The following is a 23,207-nucleotide window of genomic DNA, read 5'->3' as shown; positions in this document are numbered from 1 at the left end:
CCTCTTGAGAAAATCGCACCATACTTTACAAGAACATTTATATCTAGATTTAAAATCGTTTTGCAAACTTTTGTGCAGATTCATCAAATGGGACAGCATTTATTATAAGGCTTTACAATATTTTGGGACCCCCCTCTAATTTTGTCCCCTGTTCACAGAATCACACCAAACCTTGCAAGAACATGTATATCTAGACTTAAAATCGTCTTGCAAACTTGTGTGCAGATTTGTCAAATGGCACCACATCTTAAGCCTTTACATTATTTTGGGATCCCCCCTCTAATTTCGGGCCCACTTTACAGAATCCCACCAAACTTTGCAGAGCCTTTCAGTACCAGGTCTAGAATAGAATTTCATGCAGTTTCATTGAGTGGTGCCAAAGTTCTAAGGCATCCAAGAACTGCTCCCGAACATCCGAAGTGTCCCCCAACTTCACAGTACTGCTCCCGAACATCTGGACCGTTCGCTGTCTTTTAATGCGAAAAACACTAGTTTTTTGGCTTCTTATGGCCATATCCCCTTCCATTCACATCACCCCTCAGATCCCCAGAGATGTTTTGATAAGTTTGAAAAGTGTTATGTTGTGTTTTTTTATATGTTTTTACCGTGATGCCCGCGGACACAGGCAAATGTCCGTGAATCCAACATGGTGGGCGTTTCCAAAAATCTGACGCACTTCACGCTTTTCACCACCCAATCAGTGGACGCCTCCAATGTCCGCGGACATCACGTCACCCTCTAAGAAAATCAGAGTCCTGTCCACGGACCGAACAGGGAAACGGGTCAGCGGACTGAACCCAGATAGCACACATTTTTTTGGACCTACTTTTTGGTAATTTAAACAAAAAATACTGGACTGATTTCCACCAAGTTTACAAAAGCATGCTTTCGGGACCAAACCGTCGTTCCTGCTGCAAATTTGGTGAAAATCTGTCCAGCAGTTTGGGCTGTAGGCGTGAGCAAAGTTTTTCTCCATTCAGTATAAGGAAAAAAAATTATTTTGGGGCTCCCCCATAATTTTCCCCCCTTGACAAAATCTCACCAAACTTTGAAAAATAATTCAGAGCGGGCCATATACATATTTTGCAAAGATTGGTGAGGATTCGTCCAGGGGAAGAAAAGTTATAAGCCACCCAAAAAGTGCTCTTCCTATGAGATGAGCAACTTAACCATAACTACACGTCCGCTAACGCAGGCCGTGTAAAGGACTTGAGAGTAAAAAAATGTTGAATTGATTTGAGATTTATTTCTTGTTATCTCTTACTGTTATTGTTTCACCTTGTATATTGCAGACTTGTTTTGAAAATGTGTTAATTGATTGTCCTTGTCCTCATTTTCTAAGCCACATATGTGCATTTAAAATGTTTATGTATAACAAAGTTACTATCAGTAAATTAATTATTTAGAATTTTTGTGTTACCATATTCTTTAAGTTTCTAAACATTTGAGATGCTAGTCGTGACATAATGCATGGTATTGTTTAAAATAATTGTACTTCAAACACTGAAATGCATTGTTTGCAGTGTGGATCCCACCTTTTTGTAATTATACTCTAACCCCAGCCACGCATGCCCATGAGGGCCCCCCTATAGGTGTTTAACCTGGGCAGGACAAATATATGCAGGGATATTTCTCCTCTGTGAAAGAGACAGTGAGCTAAAGACTTGGTTCAGACTCTCCCGGGGACCCTCCACCCAAGAACAGCTCAATGGGCCATGTTTGTGCTGGTAGATGGACTCCCAGAGCCCCCTTGTTTTGCATATTAAGTAACTGTGGGTTTTTCCCTAAGTTAAGAGGGGAATCCAGACGTGGACCCCATGCTCACTGTTCTTAAAGAGGCCCAGATACACCTCACTGATGAGGCCCGACTAGGCCGAAACACGTGTCTGGGGTTGATGTTGGTACTCTTGTTTAGAGGGGAATTGCCTAGCATTTCGGTGCTGCCCCTGGGCAGGACAAAGACTGATGTGCAGGGATATTTCTACTCTGTGAAAGGAACAGTGAGATAAAGACTTCGTTGAGACTCTCGCGGGTGCCATCCACCCAAGAACAGGTCAATGGGCTGTGTTTGTGCAAGTTGAAGGACTCCCAGAACCCCCCTTGTTCTACTGCTGATGATAGCAGTAATATTACTTGTAGTATTTTGGCCATTTTGAACCAAACCCACCTCCAGGCAAAGGTCACAAGAGGCTCCGCTTGCAACACCAGTCAGGAAAATATCCATTCATCCCAGCAACAGCAGGGACAATATCAGAGAGACCAGCCACTGATGGAATAGGAAATCAGTTGACAAGAGCTTGTGTCATTCTTTCTGGTTTTTGGCTTCACTTTCTGTCGGGGACATGACTAGCAGTGGCTATCTTTGTTTAGTGACTGACATCACTTCCAGTGGGCATCTTGGATATGTGACACCACTTCCTGTGGTCATCTTGAAGCCTTGACATCACTTCCTGCAGCAATTTTGGACCAAAACCATCTCTAGTCGAAAGCCACAAGGGGCTCTGCTTGCAAAACCAATCAAGAAGAAATCGCCTCATCCCAGCAACAGTAGGGACAATTTCAGAGAGACCAACCACTGATGGATTTGGCGATGAGGTGAAAAGAGCATGTGTCATTTCTTCTGGTTTATGGCCTCACTCCCTGTCTGGAACTTGACTGCCAGTGGCCATCTTGGATTGTTCATTGACATCACTTCCAGTGGCCATCTTAGATATGTGATGTCACTTCCTGTGGCCCTCTTGGATCCTTGACATCACTTCCTGCAGCCATTTTGGACCAAACCCATCTCCAGCTGAAAGCCACAAGAGGGACCACTTGCAACACCAATCAGGAAGACATTACTTCATCCCAGCAACAGCAGGGACAATATCAGAGAGACCAACCACTGATGGACTAGGAAATCAGTTGGCAAAAGCTTGTGTCATTCTTTCTGGTTTTTGGCTTCACTTTCTGTCGGGGACATGACTACCAGTGGCTATCTTTGTTTAGTGACTGACATCACTTCCAGCGGCCATCTTGGATCTGTGACACCACTTCCTGTGGCCATCTTGGAGCCTTGACTTCACTTCCTGCAGCCATTTTGGACCAAAATCATCTCTAGTCGAAAGCCACAAGGGGCTCTGCTTGCAACACCAATCAGGAAGAAATCACCTCATCCCAGCAACAGTAGGGACAATTTCAGAGAGACCAACCACTGATGGACTTGGCAATCAGGTGAAAAGAGCATGTGTCATTCCTTCTGGTTTTTGGCCTCACTTTCTGTCTGGAACTTGACTGCCAGTGGCCATCTTGGATTGTTCATTGACATCACTTCCAGCGGCCATCTTAGATATGTGATGTCACTTCCTGTGGCCCTCTTGGATCCTTGACATCACTTCCTGCAGCCATTTTTGACCAAACCCATCTCCAGCTGAAAGCCCCAAGAGGGTCCACTTGCAACACCAATCAGGAAGACATTACCTCATCCCAGAAACAGCAGGGACAATATCAGAGAGACCAACAACTGATGGACTAGGCGATCAGGTGATAAGAGCATGTGTCATCTCTTCTGAAGTTCCCAAGGGCATTCAGCCAGGGGTGTCCAAGTTAAGGGCAGGACAGGAAGGGTGAAGACCAGCCCTTGACCACCCTCTTTGCCTCTTACCATTTGCCTTTCTCCATGTTGCACCTGTGAGTACCCAAAGCTTCCTAATTACTGTGCTGTCTCTCCACACTGTGCTACTAATCTTTAATGCATTCACTCCTACTCCTCCTGCTGTTACTACTCACCGCTAACTATAACTCCACTAACACCTATCCACCTTGCTTTCTTCCTCTGAGACTCAACTTTTCTTCTCTTCCTTACCTCATCAACTGAACATTACACTCAGGAATGCTCAGTCTATATATAACAAAACTTCCTTTGTCACTGACTACTTTCACTCCAGCTCTCCTCTCCTAGACCTTTTTGCTATCACTCAAACCTGGATTTCTCCATCTAACACTGCCACTCTGGCAGCCCTCCATGGCTCCTAACTATCCTGCGTTCACTCTCCTCGACTGATTGGCAGAAGTAGAGTTGTCGGACACCTACTTTCTTCCTGCCGCAATACCTCACTAATCCCCAATGCCACATCCTCTAGTACCTCTTTTGAATTCACCATCTCTACTACTACTCTGCCTCACTAAGTTCACATCATCTCAATCTATCGACCTCCTGGTCCCACTGGACCATTCCTTGATTCTCTTCCCACTAAGTATCACCTAATTCTCGTAGGTGACTTTAACCTTCCCTCTACAACCTCTTCTTAAAAAACTGGACTTCAGTCTTTTCTTACTGACCACTCCCTCCACTCTATCCATAACCTACCTACCCACAAAATGGGTAACTCTTGAAACCTCTTGTTCATCTCCACCTCTCTCTCAACCACTAATACTACTGACACACCATCCATATATGATCACTCAATTGTTTCCACAACCATCTTCTTTCCACCCTCTGACCTTTTCTCACCCTTTGCTTCACCTATTAATAAAAGGAAATGTAAACATTCTGTCATTCCCCCCTTTCTGCCTGACCTACAGTACTCACACTCCTCCATCACACCCGATACCTCTTCCACCAACACTGCCTTCTCCAGCTTCCAACCCCTACTATATAAATAACTCATTCTCCTCTCACTTCACACTACTTACCCTCCCACCCCCCAAGTCACAGTATCCTCAACCATGGGTCATGCGCTCTCTTTGCACAGACATTCATTGGCTGCTGCACAGATTGAGGCGTACCCACTCACATGAGGACCTGCAACTCTACCTCTCTGCCCAGAATGCTCTCAGGTCCACCCTTGATAAAGTTAAAATGGAATTCTACTTGACCGTCAATGACTCTCATTCTAACTATCCTCGCCGGCTACAGGGCACCCTAAACTCACTCCTCATTCCTCCGAAGTCTATGATTATCAACTCCACTCTCACAACTAATGACCTAGCTGAATAATTTGCTGCAAAAATTACCAAAATTAGAGACTCTCTCCTGACCTACCTCATCCTCCCTGCTCCTACATTTTGCACTCTGCCTACTCTACCATCATCCTCTGCCTCCACCTACTACTTTGGTCACACTAATAGTGAGGAAGTGCTATCTCTATTAATGAGGCTAACCCCTCATGTGCCCATGAGACCCTCTTGCTCCTCAGCTAGTCAAGCCTATTGCCCCTATAGTGGCCTCTCCCCCTGCTGAACTCTTCAGCTATCTTTCGCCTCTGCTTGCTTTCGCCCTATTTTCAAAACAGCCATCGTCATCCCTCTCCTAAAAACCATGGGGCTGACCAAAACCTACCGGTTGACTTTTGCCCTGTGTTTCTCCTTCCACACTACTCTAAAGTGCTCAAAAGGGTTGTGTTCAGCTGTCTTACCAATTTCTTAGACATCCAAAACCTTTGAGACCCCATACAAGCTGGTTTTCACTCCTGTCACTCCACATAAACTGCTCTCATGAATGTGTTCAACTTCATTGCCTCTGCTAAGCACTCAACCCTATACTCTCATAATTCTCCTTGACTTATCTGCCGCCTTTGACACTATTGATCACTCTGTTCTCCTTAATACTCTCTTTCTTCTTGGGATTTGCAATCAAGCCCTTGCCTGTATTGAATCTTACCTTGCACCTCGCCAATTCTCTGTCTCTAGGACACCTCTCAACTCACTTCTGACTGTTGGTGTTCCACAATGCTCTGTTTTCGGTCTGCTCCTCTTTACACTCTACACTTCTGCACTTGGGGCACTAATCTCTTCCTTTGGGCTCTCGTAGCAACTCTTCGTGGACAACACCCAAATCTTCTTCTCTTTTCCTCTGATCTCTCTATGAAAATGTCCAACTGTCTCTCTGCCATTAAATATTGGATGGCTTTGCACTCTCTGCTGTTAAACTCTACCAAAACAGAGTAATCTTCCTCCCTGACAAAAGCTCTCTCTCATCTCTTCTTTTGCCTGTCCAGTTCCCACTTGACACTCTCACCTACTCTTCTTCAGCAAGAAACCTCTGTGTCACCTATGACCCTTCTCACACCTGCACTACTTTCATCTCCAAAACTGGAACAACAGCTCGCCTTAACCTCCTAAATATTAGGCAAATCAGGCACCTCGTTCCTTTAAAAACGGCCAAGCATCTCTTAACCACTCTTGTGTATGCTAAACTGGACTACTGTGCCAGTATTCTCTTTGGTTTCCCCAACTACAATTTCTGTCATTTTGACAAGATCATTAACTTCACTGCCAGGACTCACTTTGGACTCCCTACTTCACACCAACGTCCTAGTATCGCACCAGGGTGGTTGGCTGATGATGCAAAACAGGGCAAGATTTAAATTTCTACTCCTGGTTCACAAATCTATCCATGGTAAGGTACCACTCTATCTAGACTCTATCCAGCTCTGTAGGCCTTCTGGTAATCCCTGCTCTGCCCCCTCAACTACCCTTATGGCTTCTCACCCTCACTGTGCATCGTCTCACATCCACTCTTTCTCTCTTCTTGCTCCACTTACATGGAATTCTCTTCCCCCGGACATGCGATAAACAGTCCACACAGATTTGTTCAAAACCAAACTAAAAGCCTACTTCCTCGCCTTTGAGTTACCCTCTTAACGTACCTCACATCGGCCTGCTAGCTAACATTTTGCGGTTCCATGGTTTAAAATCGTGGCAAAAATGGCACCGGACACAAAATATTGCCGCAAAAAGGCTGTGGTTTTGCCGCCGCAATCCATGTAAAGGATGCAGGGGACTCCCCCGCAACTCCCGGATCCATTATACCATTTAAGGGAGTGCGGGGGACACCCCCACTCCCCTTAAATGGTGTAATGGGGTACACCTTTAATGGGTCAAACCACAGCATTTTTGCTGCAATTTTTTTGTACAGGCGACATTTTTGCCACAATTTTATCACTGCACACCCATTTTGCCCTGCCTCTAACCTGCCTCTGTCTCTCACTTCCTATTCCTCCGTTCTAGCACTTCATCCATCAGGGTCATGACCATGGCGGTACTGCATACCTGCACTTAAAAATGTCCAATGTTGGTTGTCTTTAATCTATGTTTGCCCACTTATGTATTGTCTCTGGTGACTGTTCCATTTACTCCCCTCCACAACCTGGTCAGAATGTCCCTCAAACTCACCCCATTGTAAGAAGCTCACTGATTCTCCTTAAACTGATTTCTTATCTATTGTACGTTCCTTTGTGATCAAAAGATCATTGTTCCTCCTGTGTATAAATAATGTATTAATAAAAAAATGTTTCATTTCGTCTGTGGTGCTGAACATCAGTGGTAACCGTCATGATTTAAACAGCAATGGCCCTGTCCGTGGTTCTGAACCAAAGATGACTCACAAGGAAAGGTTGATTCTATCCGCGGTGATTAACCAAATTATAAGCAAAAGAGAACACGTTTAGCTCTATGAAAGCTGCTGCACCGAATCAGGGTTACACGTGTTTCGTGTATTGTGTTGTTGACCGACCCTGTGATGACCTAAACATGTCTTCGTTTGTCAGCGTGCTGAGTAGGAACAGTTACAACTCTAAATACATATTTGGCACAATATGTACTGATGAATTGAGAAAAACATGGCTTATACAGCTCATTTGTGCTGAATCCAACAAATAGCGACTTTCAACAGTTTTAAAGCTATCTGTGACGTTGAGAAGGGCTCGTAATGGCATTATCATGCTTGGACTAATCGGTAGGCCTGAATAGAACAGTTCAAGATGTGACACAGTCTGTCTCTATCTTTGATCCTGAACCAGGCATGTCTTACACTTAGGTGCTGATCCAAACAGGCCATGGCTTGCCACGCTTGGGTCTGCCTCTGGTGCCGAGGCAAAACCGATATCAGTTCGACCACTTTGGGTTCATTTGTGTTACAAAAACAAGTCAGAAGAGATATAAAGCTGTGGTGTTGATTTGATACATGTTTGCTCCATACAGGGATTTTAGTTTCTTCCATAGTTCAGAGCAGAACCCGGAATGGGCCCAACAGTTTAGCACATTGATATTCAAACGTGTTTATGCCGAGCCCTCCCTGAGTAAAAACGTTATAGCTGAGCCCCCCTTGAGTAAACATATTGTTGCTGCCCCCCCCCAGAAGCCATATAAGCTTATATTTTGTATAAAAAAATGCAGCTGCAGTACTCCCTTTTAGAAGATCCTTGCAACAGCACCCTCTCCCCTATCCTTCGGATCTCCCTGGGGGGCTAAATCTACAGTTTGAAGACCACTGGGTTAGCAGATATGTGTAGTGAAACTGTGGTCGGTCAATCAGTTTTCTGGAATGTCCTACCACTGTGTCTCTTTATTCATTGCGCTCAGGGGCGTAGCTTCATGAAACATATGTATTGGGTGTTCCACACTACTTCCCCAATATTTACCATGTTGTCTGACTGAGAAAAGAAAGCAGCATGTGGAGATGTCCACGCCAGGTCCAGAGCTGTCATGTGGGCTCCTCAAAGCTCCCTGCCATGCTCTCGTTTGCCATTTCATTTGGCCTCTTTTCTGGAGCCGTGATTTACAGCGCTCTTTCCAGATTAAGGCTGCCCAGGAAACCACAATGGATGTGAATTGGGTCATGGGGCAAGTTCATCTTCAGTTCTGCCGTCACGTAGGATGGTCACAATGTTCATTAACAGTGCTAATGTTGGGGTGGTGAACTGTGATGAGCAATACACAGTATAAAGAATGGGCCTCATTACGAGGAAGGAGGTAAGGGATTACCGGCACTGATAAGGGTGCCGGTGCTGGTAATCCCTTACCTCCATATTCCGAGGTCCCTTAGCGGGTCCCTTCCTTAACGCCTGGTCTGACCGGGTGTTAAGGACGGGACCCGCTAAGGGACTTCAGAGCTAATAACGGTACCGCAAATTGCGGTACCGTTATTAGCTACTTCCCCATTCCCATTGAGCCCTATGGGGGCTCAAATGGGAATGGGGAATGGTTCTCAGAATGGGGACTTACCAGGTCCTCCAATGTTGGAATGACCCGGTAAGTACCCATTCCGCGAACCCGGACCTGGTATGCGGTAAGGGGGTAGCCATGGTGCTAATAGCACCATGGCTACTTCCTACCTCGTAATGAGGCCCATGGTCTCACCAAACCTTACGAAAGCCGATTGGTTAATTCTTTTTTTTATAATAAAATGTCAATTAAATACTTTTAAACAATGTTAAAACCTGCCTGCTTGTTTGACAAGCAAAATTCACCATTTGAGAAAGTAACCGGTTTATTGAAACAATAATAACAAGCTGCATATATGTTCTAAACAATCCAAAAAATGCAGGATACAACTATTGATAATAAGCCAACCCACAGGACAGTGTACAGTCATGGTCATAATCTCACGTGTGAATGGCACATCGAGACCTGCCTCCTTTTCTAGTGTTCTGTAACCCGCAACCCCACATTTATAATGCAAAAACACAAGTACCAGAATACAGAGAGACCCACAGCATTAGATTCACTTCTCACCTCTTGGACAGGCCTAGGTACAGCTCTTGGTGTAGATCTCAGGGTGCTCTGGAGGGAATCCTGCATGGAGCACCCTGCAAGCCAAATTAAAGAAATCAATAATACTGCTGCAACATTTGTGAATTTGGAGTTCTTCCCTTAAGCATATAGTGCAAATGTAGGAGTGCAAAGTGACAACTAGGCAAGGACATGGTTTGAGGGAATATGTATCTCTGCTTCACAACCACGATACACAGTAGCAAGCGGTAGTGGTTCAAAAGTACCTGCGTTATGGCCGGACTTTGCTTTACAGCAATTAGCACTTTGCATTTGATGATTTATGGACCCTCAGCCAATGGGAAATTAAAAAGGACAAGGCAGAGAATGCAAACAGCTGATGGCTGCAAAGCTAGGGCCGGATGGAGGTGTCAGACATTGGGCGAATAGCTTTGATGGATTTTAGGAGGCTCTCTTTGGATCTATTGTGCTTTCCAATTTAAAGTGTGAGATGTTGCATCAGTCCTTGAATCCAGAACCACCTCGCCCTGCACATGTGCTACTTTGTGCCCTGGGTTTTCAGCAGGAGTAAAACGGCATTAGCTTAAAGAACCAGGACAGCAGAACCGCTACACTGTGATATAAGAAAACGCAAGGGCCCTGTATCTGCAAATTGTTCAGAAATTAATGTAAACTAAACACATGAGAAATGTTGATAAAGCAGGGCGTTTGTCAACATTACCAGCTTTACTTGACTTCAAAATACTGTTACTCTAACTTTACTGTGTTTGCAGACTACTATTTTGTGGCAATCCCTGTTCTATCACTTTTCCACATTGATGGTTTGGAATTATCATCATAATTACCCCAGAAAAGGTTCGGAAAGTAGTTTGTAACCCACTAGACTGGGATCAGTCCTTCTATGTGTCTGTATGAGCCTGGAGGATTGGATGTAGGAGTCTGCAGTAAGCACACCTTTTGCAGGTATAAAATGACAAACTATGTTTCCATTATGAACATTATTTTTGTGTCTACGCATCAAAAATATGGGTTACTTGGAATAATTACCATGTTTGTTGACCTTAGAAAGTTAAACACCACGTCACCCATAACAAGATTCAATCCTCTGGCTTCAGCAATAATGCTTAACACAGGGTCCTGGTGCTGTTATCACCCGGTGAAGCCCCAAGAACATGCGCTTATTGGTAAGCTTAGCACCCTGAGTCTAAACCGCAGGGTGCAAACCGCAATATATTTGTGTGGCTCAACGTGTCACAGCGAGCACGCAACCCACTTATTTACACAAACTCATCCTCTCCTAACATGGCAGCCATGGAATTGGAGGGCAGGGCTCTGTGTGGATCCCCTCTTTCATTTCCATAGCTGCCATTGTCAGAGGGTAAGATGTGATGCATCAGGTTAGTCAGGTACTGGCAGGGCACAAGATGGGGGCTGGCAGACTGACAGAGCAGAGAATGGGAAGTAAGATGATCTGCGAGTTGCCTCCACTGCTCCGGTTGCTCCGAACCTGGGCTTGGATAGTAAGATTCAGCCTGGGATTGAAGCTATCTGATTGGTGGACACACCCACCAAGGGTGCTAACCATCTTTATAGACCCTGAACGAGGGCAGTACTGTGAGTTATGCGTACTGAGGACTGAGTCAAAGGCTTGAGTGCAGCAAGGGCATTTAGCAAGGTGTGCAGGGCCATAACTGTGTGGGCATGTGGCGTGTTACTAAAGTTTAAACAAATAAATACATTGAGCTATGCTGACCTCTTTGTTTTGCACGTGAGGAGGATTTATGTTATTGCATTTGTGGCGACACAACACACAACACAATCAATCGGTAATAATAGGCTGTAAGTAAGTTTTATTTCAGTAAGTGTGCAAACTTCTTAATTAGAAATTTTATGGTAAATAAGTGGACTTTGCTTATTACATATACACAGTTGTTCCCCTTCCTTGCATTTTACATTGTGCTGTGGAAAACTACATAGTTACATTTTTCATTCACATACTTTGCTAGATTTACTTGTACTCAATTTACATATGCACATTTAGAGTGAAAATCACGGCTCCAAAAAATATTTAGGAAATTGGTTGATTTACCATAGGATGTGTTGCTTTTTAAGTCAGGTATATTGAACACATCGTACTCATTTAGCTCGTTATTCAGCAAGCATTGTACATTGATAGAAAACTATGTATGAAATGTATTGTGGGTAAAGTGTACCTTCTAGAATGGAAACTTGAGATGTCAAAAACATTTCCAAAAGTTACTTCACTGAGAATTTTCCCTTGCTAAACAAATTGTTATCACCCTACTAGGGCCTGCTTGAGCATCTCTCAAGTCCAACACACAACCACTCCCCATCTAACTACATCTAGTGCCATGATTCGTCAGTTCTAGATATTGCTATCACAATACAACTCTGCTCGTATCCGAGCTGTACTCTCCTGAGTCCATCTCTCATGCTTACAAGTAACTGATCACATTTGAAAAACACAAATCCCTACTTCGACAACCAAATCCCCTCTCACGTATCCCAATTGTTTTTTTCTCTCTGTTTTGGTCATCCTATTGTCTAGTTTCTCTTTCCTGTCACCTCATTCCAAAATCTCCAACTCCTTTTCACAGACTTAGGTGTGGTGACATCCTGGCAGAGTAACAACATGCCACCTTTCGGACAAGGCCAGGCGCTGTGAGACCCCTATTGTAGTGATGGGCGAAGTATAAATATTGAATAACATAACATGACCTAGATGTGCTTCTTTTAGGTTTTCACTACACAAAGAGACTTACTCATTCCTGGCTTATCAGAACACATTGTTACATGGCGTATAAAAATGAAATTGACCAAATACAATGTGCACACTAAATTCACTCATATCTCACTTGTAGCAACGTCATTCAGGCCTCCTAGATGAAGTGAAATAAATAATTCTACAAAGTTTGAAAAGTGGATGGGGGTGTGCAGAGAGGAGAACCATGCAGAATTATGGGAAGATGGCACGAAATGATGGGATATGTATGGGATTCACCCTTCACATGAAGGGAATTACAATGGAAGCTATGATCGTACAGTAATTCTAGTAAAATATACCCATCTTTTCCTTTTAAAGCACATAATAAAGTGCTAGTTTGCAACTCATCACACTTTCCCTTTTAGTTGGGTACACCTCATAGCGTATTTGGAAAATCTCAGAACTCCCAACCCAATATCACTAACTGACTAAGCTGTGCTCCGGAAGGTCCTGCAGGAACAAGTTATGAATTAAAATGGTTTGTATCTATCCCTGGTGCTGCAGTGGACTGCCGATGACATGTACAGCTTTAGATCTAGTGCAGGCCTCTTTCCTATTCTTGACGCTCCATGGCCGGGAGTCCTCAGTAACACATGCCCCTCTCCCAGTCCACTAAGTGTCTAAAGTCTCCATCTCCGACCGCTGGTCACTACTCACACAGTCAACATTCAAATACTACAGTGATCTGCTAACAAAATACCACATGAACATAGCCAGGCCACTGCTTGAGTTACTACTTCTGTTCCCTGCCACCCTCACGTAAGCGTCTAACCCGGTCTCACAGCACCGGCTTCCATTTATTTGATCTCTGGTGCTCCTCTCTGGATGAAACACACACACATACACACAGGCACGTGTCACAGCCAGGGGTGTTGCTGGGTCTGGAAAAGATCAGGGGCTAAGCTATTGTTGGGACTGGTGAGACTCAGGGTTAGGTAGCATTTTGGTTGTAGCACCTGAGCTGCTATCTGGGGCTATAACCAAAAGACCTGGGGCTATATCCCCCCAAACTCCCCTAGCAACACCTCTGGACTTGCAGCCACAAACCATTTAGACTCTTTCCGACACCTAGGATTGGGATATCTCCGGCCTGCATGCATAAACACTTCAGGATTTGCATTTGCTGTCCCCCTCTACCACACTGCCAAACCACCCCCCTTTCTGAGGCAAGGTAAACACTGCCGGATTCATTAGTGCTGCTGAAAAGAAGCTCCATTGAATCAAATTAATGCCCAACAATTAAGCAAGCAGGTCATTATTTTAAGTAACCACCCATCGCGTTAGCAAGGGTCCAGGTGCCATCAGCACCCGTTCCAGCCTGTGGAACAGGTGGTTATGACTATTAGCACCCTGGGTTTGCAATCCGTAAGCCCAGGGTGCTAAGAGCAGTGTATTTTGTTTCAATGAACGGTAGGCTATTGAACCAAAACGTTTTCTTAAGATAGCCACCATGGATTCGGAAGGAGCCCCTCCTCCTTTTCAATGTTGGCCAGGAGGGACACAGAGTGGAAGCAGTAGCTGCAGCGGTGGGCGCTGTGGCTGAAGTAATAAGGTAAGTGGGGCTAGGGGTGGGAGGCATGGGAAATTACAAATTAAGGGAAGGGAGGGCGGGGGAAGATGGCAGCGTGGGGAAACAGCCATCAGGTTGCTTGGAACGCGTGCTTGGTGAGTGCCCCACCTCGGGTGCTAACATATCTTTTGATTGGTGATCAGAGAAGCCTTACCAAAGCGTTGAAAGATGCCTGACTCTGAAAGAATGCCATTGAATGCCTACGGAAAAGTAAACATTTTTCATTTTCTTACGGGTATTCAGATCAAGACACATGGTTATTACAGACATACTTGTAGAGACCAGTGCTACTGCTAACAGCATCTATGGTTACACCTTAAAAATATTAATCAATCATAAAGAAGAATATGAACGATATTGTTGGAGATAACTAACACACATGATGTACAAAGAATACATATTTTACTTATTCCTTTTTCCATTATGTAATTTTGAGAAAGATAATGGGCCTCATTACGAGTTCAGTGGTTCAGTAAAAAAGTACAGGGTCTTTTGTGACTGCCACATTTTTGGCAATACTGGAATTACGCCACTTTTACCACACAGCTCAATTCTGAGTTTGGAGGTAAACTGAAAAGTGGAGGGCTCACCTTCAGCAAAAAGCTTGAGGTAAATCCTTCTGTTTATCTACAAATATCTGCTGATTTACTATGCAGAATCACTGCACATGGTAAATCGCCAAGAATACGACTACTCATATCGACTCCAAAAACAGGGAATTACATCCTCATCTCATCATTCGGAATCCTATAGTAAAGCCAGAAAACCACGTGGCAGTAACGATAACCAATTTTGGAAGTAAATTGGCAGATTCACCACCCATTTACCAACAAACTTGTAAAGAGGCCCATTATTTTATTGGAATATTGCAAATGGTCACAAGCAACCACATCAACTTTTTCTGAGATTTCGGCTTCCTGCTAATTCTGACCTGTGATACCTGCCTACCCAGGAGGCAGAGAGAACATCTAGTACTCCTTAATCCCAAACATGTCACTTGCAGCTTTCAAATCCCAGCTCGTAGCAACCACCTCCTGTCATGTGGGCAGTCTGGAGATAATAGCTGCCTCAGACTGCTCTCCAATAGGAAATACTACTGTTCAGAACCAGCTGCATCCTGAGGCCTCAGGAAGGAGCTGGCTCACCGTAGCAGAAGAGCAAAGGGTGGAGCTTTGGCAGGACACATGGTTGAGTCCCAGTAAAATCTCACCCCTTACACTTTGTTCTTCCCACCAATAACAGCTCCAACAGCATCCAGCCAGCCGCAGGAATGAAGTAGGAGCTCCCACACCATGTGGCTCAGCTGGGAGCAGATTGCTTCCACTGCAGATGCTGATGGAGCAAAAACTACCCGCTGCCGCACGGGAATGCCCTCTTGAAACGGTTATTTGAACTGAGAGGGCTCACTCCCTTCTCACCACCCCTGTTTAACTCCCTGGAATCAAGTCAGAATGCTGCATTAAGGTATTGACTATTTGTCCAGTTTGCAGCAACTTGTCCATTGTACCTCAATTACTTCCAACTCAACAGAATGTAAACAGCCCATAAACACTAGATCCAAGTGTTACATGAACACATTATAATGTTTACTCAGGGAGAGAGGCGTCTTGTGGGGAGCCCTGCATGAGCATTGTCTTTGTTTTCAGATAAATGCTAGCTGCCTCCTATTGTGCACCTTAAAAAATAAAGAATACCATTCCTATTAATGGGACCCACTGCTGCAACAAGCATTGGGGCAATCGAGCTTTAGCCCCCTGCTAGGGAGAATGTTCAGTTTCTTTGCTAATTTGCTTTAACTTTAGAGACCCTCAGACCTTTGCTGGAATCTGGGACCTTTTTGACTTTAGCCTCGTAAGTGAGTGGGCCTTTTTGTCACCTATTCATGACATTTTCCTCTAAGACTTTGTGTTCCTTATGTTTTAATGGAGTCTGTTAAACTCCATATGCATCTGCTTTTTATATAGTGACACACAGCACCCTTTGTTCAGTACCACTGAGGTGTCTCTTGGACTCCTCTAAATGATTAAATACCTTTTCTTGTGTGAACTACCGTTCCCAAGAATAGTAGAACAACTTTTGTCTTATTTATCTTTTTCCTTTGTGGGTCCAGTACACACCACCTTATGTGGAGTGCTGGGGGTTACATAGCAACTCCTTATCCCACTTCTCATGTAACTTTTTGTTACACTAACTAACTTGAATGGCTGGTGGCAGTGGTTTCTTTTTACTAGCTTTTGTGCAATGTATATGCAGGCTGATTTCACAGCTGCAGTACAACACCCAAAGGTGACCATTTTACCAAAATGGCCCGTCTTCTATGTTCCCCATTTCTCATGTGTTTGTTTCTTCTCGGCTTTTACACTGTCCTTTAGATCAGGTTTAAGTCCATTGGGTGTTTTGCCTTTGGCGAGTTCAGCCCACCCAGGCTCCAGTGTGTCTGGGAAGGCAGGAAGATAGGGAGTAGCTTGAATCTTCACTGGCCTTTGTTTGTAGGCATGCCTGGCCAAAACCAGTTCCAACTGGGTGATTGGCTGTCCTAGAGGACGGACGACCCTCCTGTGTGATTGACAGTTTAGTGCTGTGAATGAATGCAATGTCACATATAAGGGAGAAGAAGATGCAGAGAGAAGCCATTAGCACATTCCAGGACCGCAAAAGCACCGGTGAAGACTTGCAGCTGTTCTGACCCTGTTTTCCAATCAAAAGGGAAGCTACGCCAAGGCTGGCTTCCTCCTATAGGCTAGTGAGACCAACTAGCCTCAGGACTTGCTTCATTCTGGGCCAAATCTTGTGTCGCTGCGACCTTCCTGGGTTGGAATTTACCAATACCCGGGTACCTGAACCATCAACAAGTTCAATGTCTTCTGAAAGACTAATCCGGCTGAAACTTCGCAGGCATCCGTGTGAGTCTACAGAAGCATGACATCTTTGTCCAGAGTCTCCTCACCAGATTTCAGGATCGACCGACCAAGGAAATTCCAACTGGGACTGTTCATTCTTCTTTGGCGCCTAGAAAAAGGTGCTAAAACCACAAAGAGCCACTGAAACAAGTGGAATCCATTGCTGTGGAGTCCCTCTCGAGAGTGCTGATGCAGAGGCCCGTCAGACATCCTTCCTTTCACCACCTTGACCAAGATCCAGGATCAAGGGTCTGCATCGCTGCATCAAGAAGGAAGTGAGCTGGAACATCTGCTTCAATTCTAAGGTACTGTGGGGGCTTTGGGCTTAACCACCTTTAGCCAAATCTGGTGCTTTCTAGCTTGGAGTTTGCTCATTTCTATCCCTTTGAATTGCTTCAATTCACTTGTGCATGCCTAACAGCTTGTGCACCTCAGATAAATTCACTTGAGATCCTGGATTGTTCTTCAATGAACTAATGACTTTTCAACTAACGTTATTTCAGAAGATTGCATCAGAACTAGAACTGTCATATTGACTTTAGATGTCCTGGCTCCGTAAAGGCATCCCTCCTGAACCCTAATGGCTTTGCAGTGCTTGTCCCTTGCAAGGGTTTTAATTGTTTGACACTCTTATTGCTGGGGAAAAGACCTCCTACATCCCTCTGGGAGAAAAGACTATTGTTACAGTGCTACAGTGTTCTCATCTACACTAACACGTTTTCCCTCCAAACTCAATATTGTATGGTGAACCATAAGTGCTACTACTGACCTTAACTGATGTCAATCCGTGTGCTGGAAATGTTTTAGTACAAAAGAAATGTACTTACCTGCATTATTGCTACTTTAATAACTTGATTCTGAATTTCTACTTGATGTTACTATTAGTTACTGCCTAACCTAGTGTGAATCTTTTGCTTTGCGTATATATAAATAAATAATTTAATATAACTTTTAAGGGTGTACGAGTTTACTTGAATACTTGTGTTTACTGATTTCGTTGTACTGCTCTGAAGCTCACAGTACCCCTTATAAAATAAGCCTGGCTGCTCAGCCACTCTACTGGGTAGTATTGCTCAGTGGTAATGCGCTCGTCTCGGAAGCAAGATGACACAGAGCAATCACGGGTCTGCGCTTAGAAACATCTTCGGTATTAAGTGTGTAATAAATAACCAATTATATATTGATTTGTGTTTTACAGGCTATGTACAAAATCTTACCTCACACCCGCGTGAAATGTCGGGCTTTGTTGACTTGAACTGGCTGATCTACAGATCCGTAGCAGTACAGGACAGGACACAGACAATAAACGGTGCTGACGCTGCAGAGTTAACAAATGCTTGTCAATTACTAATATATAACGTTTCCTTGGTAGCACCTGCATTCATATGCATACATTTTTAGGCAATTGAAATCATGATTGGGGCTTTGTACTTGCATGTCAGGGGAGTAATTGAAAGGGGATGTGGGAGGGGGCAGAAGACAGCTCATTCTCACAGTAGTTCTTAAGTGTGTGGTTTCAGAGAGTTAACTGCTTGCAACAATGAATCTGCACTAGAAGTGTCTTATTAGAATGTGTACAGAATTAGATGCCCCCACACACGTAAGTTTCCCCCATCTTCTGCAGCCTCTCAAGTTAGTGCCTCTCTCAACATTTGAAGGGTTACCTCCCCACCCCGACATTTTAGCTTGGGTGCACCCCTGATGGGTCACCTCTTTTCTTTTTAGTTTGAGAGTACAATCAAGCATGTTTGATTGCATTTTACTTTACCAGACTTTGGTTTCACATCCACGTTCAAAAAGTGGAACTATTTTGTGTTACTCTTATGCTGGGTTGATGCATAATGCATTTGATGCCTCTTCTTCCCCAGTGCAAAGATCGAAGGCAGCTGACGAGGCCCGGAGTCATACAGCGAGGCGAGCTCGTGCTGAGTACCACCGCCAGTCGATGCGCGCTATCAAGAAAGGAAAAGTCGCCGGGCTGAGCAACCTCTTCCAAGGGGCCAGTTTAAACAATGGGGAGGAGGAGCTGAATTTGAACAGCAATGGAGCCAGCCCTATCACGACCCTTACTGTGCCAGCCAGGTGAGTTTATACCAAAAGGGGAATCAATGTATCCTTATGGATGCTGAGGACCCGCAGAGCCTGTGTGTGGGGATTTGTATATACGCTTTTGGTTTAGTGGAATCTAGTGACCAATCAAAATGACTGGGATGTACCACTTCAAAAATAATACAGAAAAGCATATTTTCAGATAATAAATCTAATTGCTTAAAAATAGATCGCCTTTTCGATGCTGTGCATCGCTAAATTTGTTGTGTTGCAGTTGGACCCGACAGCCTGCTAATAAAAACAAATGCAGACAAGGGGAAGCACTAGAGGTGGCACAAAATGAGAAGAATGTATTGTCAAGTGGTCCCAAGCAGAACCTTCAGAAGATGTCACAAGCCGCTCCGGCAGCATCTCTTACGTTGGGAACAAGTGGCTTCCACACACACAATCTATTATAAGGAATGCCTTTTTAATATAGAAATGCTGGAGCGACCATCTCATTCAGCAATGAATGAAGTGTGGGTGGCACCCTTATTTCTGACAAATATCTGCTTCTATTAATGTTAATGATTGGTAATTTGTACTGTCGTTGGGGGTCATTAGTAGCATGCCGGTCTGGAAAGAAAGTGCCAGTATTTCCAAATACCGGCACGTTACCCCAAGTTTGCCAGTAGGGGTAGACTGACTCTGGCACCCACCAGCAAAAGACACCCGGTATTTCCCCCAAGGGAGGTCTATGGGAGTCCATGGAACGGGGAATTACCACTGTTGCCGGGACCTGTAATATCCCGGTAATACCAGGATATCAGGCACCGGTAACTGTAGGTCCGTTTCCCGGTATCCTACCAGTAATTCCGGCGGGATTCCAGCAAACATACAATGACTGCCATAATGGCTCTCATTAGGAGTATGCCGGTCTGAAAATAAATACGGTATTTCCGTATACCGGCACGTTTCCGGAACGGCATACTGCAGGCTTGCTGGTGGGGGTTGACTATGGAAAAAAACAGCCAGTATTTCCCGCACCGGTATTACTGGTGCCGGGATTACTGGCAATTTCCCCCCCATGGAGTCCTTTGGGTCTCCATGGAATGAGAAATGACTGTTGTTGCCAGCAACTGTAATATCCCGGTAATACCAGGATATTAGATGCTATTAACAGTAGGTCCATTTCCGGTTTCCCACCGGAAGTACCGGTGGGATACTGAGAAACCCATAACGAACCCCAATGTATTTCAAAACCCAAGTTTCTGGAAAAATAAATACAAACTTAAGGCAAACCTCGTTTTGCAAAACTTTAGCATGCTGACCAGGCCACAATATTAGTTTGTTAAATGCTATTCTGCAGCACTCTGTATGTCGTTTATGTCATTAATAGCAAAAAGTTGCAAACCTATGTCAAACAATTAAAGCCGGTGACTTAATCACACACGCTCTTCTGGGCAGTGAAAGTATATCTTAAATGTAGAATGACCCATGGGGCAGTTTATACCAATCTTAAGTTGTCCCACATCAGATGTGGAACGACCTGCAATTGATCGATTTTGGGCTCACTACTTGTAGCAATATGGTGCTTGCAATCCTCCATTTATAATGTGACCAAAAGGAGTTTGAAGAAGTTGGGACTGAGTAATACACCTGTTTCATCACCATCCGCATCTCTCAAGTGATACTAAGTAAGAAAAGTGGAAAGTGGTTTGGTGGTATTATTAGCTTGTGTGGGATTTTATTTATTTATTTTAAAAACGTATAAAGCACAACTACGGCCCGAATGCGTCTAGGTGCTGTTTTTAGCAGTAAATAGAAAAACGCTCAAGAACGAGGTTGCACACTGACTGATTAATACAAAAAGTACTTAAGTGCTCTTCGGAAGGGAGAGTGCTCCTCAGTGACTCGTAGAGTCAGAGGGAGAAGATTCCATAGTGCAGGGGCCATAACTGAAAAGGAACAACCTCCAAAACGTACATGGATATATCTAGACACTTTAAGTAGTGCCTGAGCAGAAGAGCACAGCTGCCTATTTGAATAATAGCGCTCTATCTTATTTTTCAGATACTCTGGGCCGGTATTTAGTCTATCCATCAAAATTAGTTTCCTCGAATTACTATCCAACACATTTTATGCATAATAAATACATTGGGCCTCATTACGACCTAGGCATTAACCATGGCGCTGTTAGCGCCATGGTTGACGTCGGTACCTTACCGATCCCGCCATGGTGAATGGCGGAATTACCACCCCATTCCAAGGTTGGCAGGGCGGTAATTCCCCATTCACCATTGGCCCTTCCCCATTCCCATTTTTGCCCCCATAGGGCTCAATGGAAGTGGGGGAGGCGGTAATTACGGCACCGCAAATTGCGGTACCGTAATTACCTCCAATGTCCCTTTGCGGGTCCCGTCCTTAACAGCTGATAAAACCAGCCGTTTGTGGAGGACCCACAAAGGGACCTCGGAATTGGGTGGTAAGGAATTACCGGCACCAGTGCCCTTACCGGTACCGGTAATCCCTTACCGCCTTGGTCGTAATGAGGACCCTTGTGTTGGATTTCAATGGATTTCTGTTTTTAACACTAGGGTTAGGGTTAGGGTTGTGTTAGGGTAAGGGCGGTGCCCTGGGGTTTGGGTGGTTTGGGGCAAACCCCCCCAATAAAAAATGAACACTAAAACGTTACATGAAGCTGGCCAGTGCCAAAATACTTTAAAGATTTCAACACTGGACAGCTCCATGCAACGTTTTAACGTTAAGGATGTTTCATCGAATTTCATGCAAAAAATGTAAAGTGTTTATACAACGAAACCCTTTTTGATGAAAGGGTTTCGATGCATAAACACTTTGCATTGTATGTATGGTAATTCGATGGAACAGTTTTCGTTGAATAGGTTTCGATGCATTCCATTTTCGATGGAATGCATTCGATGCAAAGACCATAAACCCTCTGGGCCTACATTTTACAGAGCTCAATGAGTAATACAGAGTATTTTAAACTTTATCCATTCTGCCACTGGGAGCCAATACAGGTGCCGCAGGAGGGCAACGAACAGTGTCAAACAGGGAGCATTAAGCACCAGCCTTGCTGCAACATTCTGGAGTACCTACATAGGTTGGATCTGATACTTGGGTTTAACCAAGTAGATCCTGTTGCAGTAGTGCTGTGACCCCATTATCGTAGATGTAACCAACATGGTACATCTATCCGAGGGCAGGAAAGGCAGTATCTTCCTTAGAATTTAGAGTTTCCCAAATCCTGCATTACACACTGCTGAGATTTGAGCTTCTCGCGATCCAATGGGAATAAGTCTTACCCCTAAGCTCTTTACAGATGCCCAGACTGCTGGGCATGGGCCAAGCGATATGTGCCAAAAATGAGAATTCCAAAGACCACCAGCTGACTGGGGGCCAAACACCAGTACCTCTGTTTTATCCCCATTCAGCTTTAGCCAATTGGATGACATCCATTTGCCTATATTGTCCAAGCAGTCCCTGTGTTTGCCAGCAGGTTCAGATTGAGGGGATTGAAACCGAAACATTAACTGTGTACCATCAGCATAGGCATACAAATGGACTCCAGACTGAGTAATCAAATCATCCAACAAACGCAGGGAGAGATTAAAAAGCAGCGGGGACAAGGCGACCCTGGGGGAAAGCCCACAGGTCACCTCTAAGGTCGTACATTGGCAAATTTGAAAAGAGATGGTCTGTGTCCGTCCCTCAAGGAATGACTTAAGCCATGCCAATAAAGACCCGGCAAACCCTGCTTGCTCAAGGCGAGTTAGCAAAATGTTGTGATCCACAGTGTCAAAAGCCGTGGAGACGTCGAGGTTGAATTTTTATACTCTGCAGTTGTGATTCTTCACATGCAGATTACTGTTGTGCAGCAAAACATTGGGATTAGGTATTTCCAGCATATGTGGTGGTGCATGGCAAGGTGGGACGTTATAGACAATATGGTATATAAGGTGCCTTGCTTGATCATGCATGTAGTATGTAGGTATAACTGGATAAAGGCCATTCACCGGCCCATAGGATTAAATACATATTTTCTATATCACATGCAAAACAGTCAAATGCATATTGGGGCGTGATTGAATGTGTGGTATGAACTTAATATTCACACCCAGCGAAGGGCACTCATCCAATCAGGTGGCTGGAACAGCATTTGAGAATACACAGTCTCTGGCCGCTTTTTCCAGCCACCCGAGGCACTTCCCCGGGTGGCGAATAGCAAATATGCTCCAGCAAGGGATCGTACAGGACGGTAACGACACGCAGCTCGGGCCTGCCTAGCCTCTGGCTGGCTGGCTGGCAGGCTGGAAGGCTAGTGGGCTGTTACTGACCATGTACGCCCTCTTCTGTGGTGTGATTTCTACATTCATGACCAGAGTTGAATTTAGAGCACTAAAAACTGAAG

General features: G+C 44.5%; 1 protein-coding gene across 1 annotated transcript in view; it reads left to right on the top strand.

Moving 5' to 3' along the window:
* Positions 1 to 23,207, top strand: part of SH2D4B (SH2 domain containing 4B) — a 1,358,492-nt gene that overhangs the window by 843,592 nt on the left and 491,693 nt on the right. Inside the window, exon 8 of the mRNA XM_069610827.1 lies at positions 18,616 to 18,746. Within this exon, the coding sequence (XP_069466928.1) occupies positions 18,616 to 18,746 (131 nt within the window). The remainder of the gene's footprint in view (positions 1 to 18,615; positions 18,747 to 23,207) is intronic.

This window comes from Ambystoma mexicanum, chromosome 8 (genome assembly GCF_040938575.1).
Source record: "Ambystoma mexicanum isolate Mex_15411 chromosome 8, UKY_AmexF1_1, whole genome shotgun sequence".
Classification (NCBI taxonomy): Eukaryota; Metazoa; Chordata; class Amphibia; order Caudata; family Ambystomatidae; genus Ambystoma; species Ambystoma mexicanum.
This window is presented reverse-complemented; position numbering and strand designations above follow the sequence as displayed.